We start from the raw sequence: 4,800 nt of genomic DNA, 5'->3' as shown, positions 1-4,800 counted from the left end.
GCCATTGCTCACACAAGGATTTCCATGCAGCCATTCCCTTACAGAAAGGAAACATAAAAGGGTGTGAAGACCTTACAAAAAAAAAAAAAAAGTACTTAGGATCCTACCACACTCATCCATTAAAATTGGTAGGATTTTTTCTAATTTTCACTAGGAACGTGTTGGATAAAGTAGCATGCTAACGTGAAGATGATGTCAGTTGGTAATAAGGTTCATCCAGTTACCTTATTCTATCCTGTAAAATATGGCTACAGTCAGGAATGCTCTGAAGACTGCATTCTGATGTTGCTTATGCTCTGGCAAAACTACTTTATTTTTAAATTTTTTTTTTGTGTGTGTATCTTCTATTAATAGGATCGGGTGGGTTCAGAAAACGAAAGCATGACAATTTTCCACATGGTCAAAGAAGAGAGGAAAAAGAGAATGTTAATCCATCTTCAGCTTTGATGATGTCTTTTAAATGTAAGTAAGCATTTGGAAAGCCAGATTATAAAAACATGTGGTGTAGAAATTGCTAGGAAATTAATAGTATTTAATAATGGAATAAACCACCTTTCTCTGGGGAAGAAACTTGAAACTAGTTGGACTCATGCTTCATACATTTAGAGCTTGGTGTTTCGCTTTTTGTGCAATCAAGTCCTGAGAGTGGGATTTCACGTAGCTCCACTTGACTCATGACTTGCTCCCTTTTTCATTCTACCTCCTGTTTCCCCTCCCCACCCCGCTTGTGCTGAACCTGATGCTAAGCAAACTGCGTAAGTGTTCAGACAGACAAAAGGTGACCGGGCTCTTTGGTGGAGAAAACTGCAAGATCTGCAGAGGTGTAATGCAAAATCTGAGCGATGGGGACAGGAGGAGGAGATGGCTACCTTTGGGGAGACTGAGAAGGCTCTTAGCTGTTGCCCTTAGCTCTGGTGCACAGATGACTAAGCTACTTTAATGTAAATCTGGATGCATTATTTTGCGAGTTAGTAGCTGTTTATACATGCACTTTTTAAAAACAAGAGTTTAGCTAACTAATATAGACCTGTATGTAGACACTTATTTCAGTTTGAGTGCCTTTTTAAAATTAGCTTATATTTCGGTTTCTTTAAATAAGCAAGTGTAAACTTCCCTCCAAACAAATTGTTTTTATAGCATTTTGCATAAAACCAGATTTAAGCTCCAGTAAATTTAGTTGAACTTTCTTATTAGACAAGCCCTAACAAGGCAAAGTTGAGCTTCAGAAATGAGAAGCCTTGACAGAAGAAGGAAGGACATGTGATACGGGGAACAGATTAATTCTTGATGTAAAATTTTCCCCATCCCACCTATTTTTTATGAAGCTAAGGAGGGTGAAGAAGTAAGAGCTGGATGGCTGTTATAGATGGTCACTTCAACAGCATATAATTTCCTTGCTTTCTTTAAAACAGATAATTATTTTTTCTGTGTAAGTCAGCTTGGCAGATGATTAACTTTGACCCCTAAACTTTTATATTGAATAACGTACATACACTTGTGTTTGAATTGAGTAGTGCAACTTACTTTCAACTTTAATTTTTCACCCTTAAGCATACCAGTTTATCATAAGGTTGCCATTAATTCAAATTCAAAACAACACTTGTTCCCTCCTTTCCCTTGAGATCCAGTCAGCAGTGTTTGGTTAATTTCAGAAAGGATGTAAGGGACACGGTTTATTCAGCTTTTCAAAGATCCACTCTTTGTATTGCACTAGCGCTTATAAGCCCCAGACAGAGGCACTGGTGGTCTTTGTCTCCATGCCAGGCACAAGCGTCAAGAAAAGGTGTGTTCCAGTGGCTTATAATTGAGCAAGCTGTGTAAGGTGAACTGGAGCGGCGCACTGTTTCTATGTATGTTGCCTGAATCTAAAGAACTTAATGTGTGAAATTAAATGGTTATACACATTTTGCTCTTTTTCATCTCTTTGGAAAAATGTTTTACTTGAATTGACATAGTTATCTGTTGGCACCAAAGATTTCTAAAAAATTAATGAGAAATTGTCTTCTGTAATAATAATTAATCAAAAACCAAGGCATATTCAGTTACACCTTTTTTTGCTTAATACATTTTAAATATGACAGGTCAGTGATACAGAGGGTGGATAGTGTCTTGATTTGTAAGGTTAAGATTTATTAAATGGTCTGATTCTGCACCACCAAAATCAGTAGAGTCCGAGTCTTTGCTTTCAGAGACAGATTAGACATTAAAGTGGAATGTGTGGAGGAAATGGCTGTGTGGTCTCGATATGTTAGCCTGGCGAATCCCCCGAGTTCTAATCCTTTGCAATTTTAGGCAACAGTACAGTAGGTTTTCTTGCATCCTTTTAGGCTAAAGATTACCGTATTTGCCCGTGTTTTACTTCAGGTCACAAAAGACTTCCTAGTAGTCCCTAACAGGTTTAAAATCTAATGGAAAAGTCTAAAAGCCACAACCGTCCAGAAGAGACTGGGGGCATTGCTAATATTGTAGATCTTCAGAATAGTGAATTTCCTGGTAGATGAAATTTGTAAATGGCCATTGGAAATGTCATATATGGCATCCTATGAAGGAAAGTACCAGTCTCCCTCCCTCAAGGTCCTGTCACTATGATCTGAGGGAAAATTTCTTCGTGATGATAATTCAATGGTGGACTTGACTCTCAGAATTTTGAAGAGACACACCAATCAGACATGTGAAAGATTTAAAAGATCGGTAGGAGCATTTGTGACTTATCTTAGAGTTTCAGAAGAAGACTGGGGCGAACAGAACAAAATAAGAGGAACCAAGTTTTTATCAAGGCGATGAGAAATGCAGTTATTTTTGTAGCTTCATCTAAATTTTGCTTGCCAGCAAACTGCTATGCTTTTCTAAAGTATATTCACTTGTTAGACCCTTTAAAAATGTAACCTCTTAGCTTATTTTCACCATCTTCTTGCATGGACACTTTAACATCTCAGACAGTTATGCAGGAAATGTGTTACATTTCTTTTAATTATCTATTAATGGTTTATTTAGTGGAATAATGGTCTATAAAATGTTAATGGTATCTGTGAAACATTCATAATGTTTGACTGTGGTAACCAGATACACATCCTCTCTTCTCTGTGTTCATTATAGTTAGACAGAGAGAATTTACATCAGTAAGTCAGAAATCTTATTTTAAGTAATTGATCTCACTTTGCTTTAGTACTTCTAGTTCCTAGGGATATTAAAATACTTGACTTTTGGCCAAGTCTAGTTGGGATGTAAAATGCAACCTTTCTTTTTACTAAATGGTGCATTTTTAGCAGTATATGTGCCTTAATTAAATGCCTTTTTTTGTTTGATTTGTCTCAGAGACTGGTGAATCTTATTTACTAATGATTGTAGGGTTTTATTTTTTAATTTGTTTTGCTGAATTTGGGTGAAATTTTAAGTCAGTTTCCTGAAGAGCAGTATTACAGAATAGATTTTACTTGTTAAAACAAATATTTTATCTCAGAATTGTTTGGGCTGCCTTAAAGCATCATTAGGGTTGATATATATTTAAACATGACTTACTAAACAAAGGTAGTATTAATGATGAATTTTGCAGCTCTGGCAGGTGGTAGGCAGTGGTGGCCTCCGCAGCTGTGCCCCATGCAGGAACAGCTGCGCTGCCCACCTTGGGAAGAGGCACCCCAGGGAAAAGGCTGGTGGGGCTGGGGCCCGTAAGCAGTTACCGTAGCACAGGCTCTCTGCTCTTCCCCTGTGCTGCATACGTGTGATAACCATGCTTGTTACTGTAATAATTGACTCTGCAGCGTTTCAGCTGGAGCTTGACACCAGGCATGATAAATATGAACGGCTTGTGAAGCTCAGTCGTGATATAACTATCGAAAGCAAACGAACAATATTTCTGCTCCACAGGTTTACCAGGTGAGTCACATTGAGCATGAAAGTGTTCATAGAAACCTAGAAACTGCCTTGCAGTGTTCTCTGTATTTGTGATTAATAGCTGTAGTGTTCTGTTGAGAGGAATTTAATTAACTTCCCATAAACATTCTTTGGGGTGGATGTGAGCTAATGAACGCACACTGCAGTTAGAGAATTGAAAGATGCTGGTTCAGGTTTCTCAGTTGATTTTGTTGGTGTATTAAGTGGGATCAGAGTAGTAGAGTATAACGGCAGATAAGAGCTTTCCAGCTTTCAGCAAGCTGGGAGAGAAGAACATGCACCCTTCCTTCAGGTTAGTTGCCTCTGCAGTTTCTTCACCATTTTGGTTTTTGCAGCCCCACACTAGGTCATCAATGCAAAGAGAAGGTGACCTGGGTTCTGTTTACTTCAATACATACTGCAACCTACAAGGCTTTTGTGTGAAGGTTTGAGCTTCTACATATTTTGTGCTCTCATGAGCCTTCAAGCACTCTTTGAAAGCCACAGACAAACTAGAAGAATAACAGAATAAAATTTGAAGCTTTGCATAGCCTATTGTATAAAAAGTTTACTGTATGTGTCAAACATTGGTCTTGTGTGTTACAGTTATAACAGCTCTCCCTGTTCCTTTTATTTTTAATTTAATTTGGTTTTTGTTACCTATCAATGCATTTCACCTGAGTAGTAGCTATTTATAGTTACCATAGTAGTAATAGTTATAAATAGGGATTATGAAGTTGCCCTCTTTTTAACTTGGTACTCTCCTGCAAAGAGGCATTGTGATAATTCTAGTAACCGCTACAGCCTTGACTGTAAATAGCTACTCCCACTGCAGGGGCTAGATAGCTGGGAACTGGTAGAGGAAAGAACAACAAACTCCTCCTCTTTACTCCGAATTTTAGGTTCCTGTTTTGTAAGACATTCCTG

General features: G+C 37.9%; 1 protein-coding gene across 1 annotated transcript in view; it reads left to right on the top strand.

Moving 5' to 3' along the window:
* The first annotated feature begins 359 nt into the window (after window positions 1-359).
* TSNAX (translin-associated factor X) overlaps window positions 360-4,800 on the top strand; it is a 23,980-nt gene continuing 19,539 nt past the window's right edge. The window contains exons 1-2 of the mRNA XM_009584402.1: window positions 360-462; window positions 3,762-3,876. Of these exons, the coding sequence (XP_009582697.1) occupies window positions 447-462; window positions 3,762-3,876 (131 nt within the window). The 5' untranslated portion in view covers window positions 360-446. The remainder of the gene's footprint in view (window positions 463-3,761; window positions 3,877-4,800) is intronic.

Source organism: Fulmarus glacialis, unplaced genomic scaffold (genome assembly GCF_000690835.1).
Source record: "Fulmarus glacialis isolate BGI_N327 unplaced genomic scaffold, ASM69083v1 scaffold41728, whole genome shotgun sequence".
In the NCBI taxonomy this organism is placed as follows: domain Eukaryota; kingdom Metazoa; phylum Chordata; class Aves; order Procellariiformes; family Procellariidae; genus Fulmarus; species Fulmarus glacialis.
The sequence above is the reverse complement of the archived record's forward strand: the minus strand, read 5'-3'. Positions and strand labels throughout refer to the sequence as shown.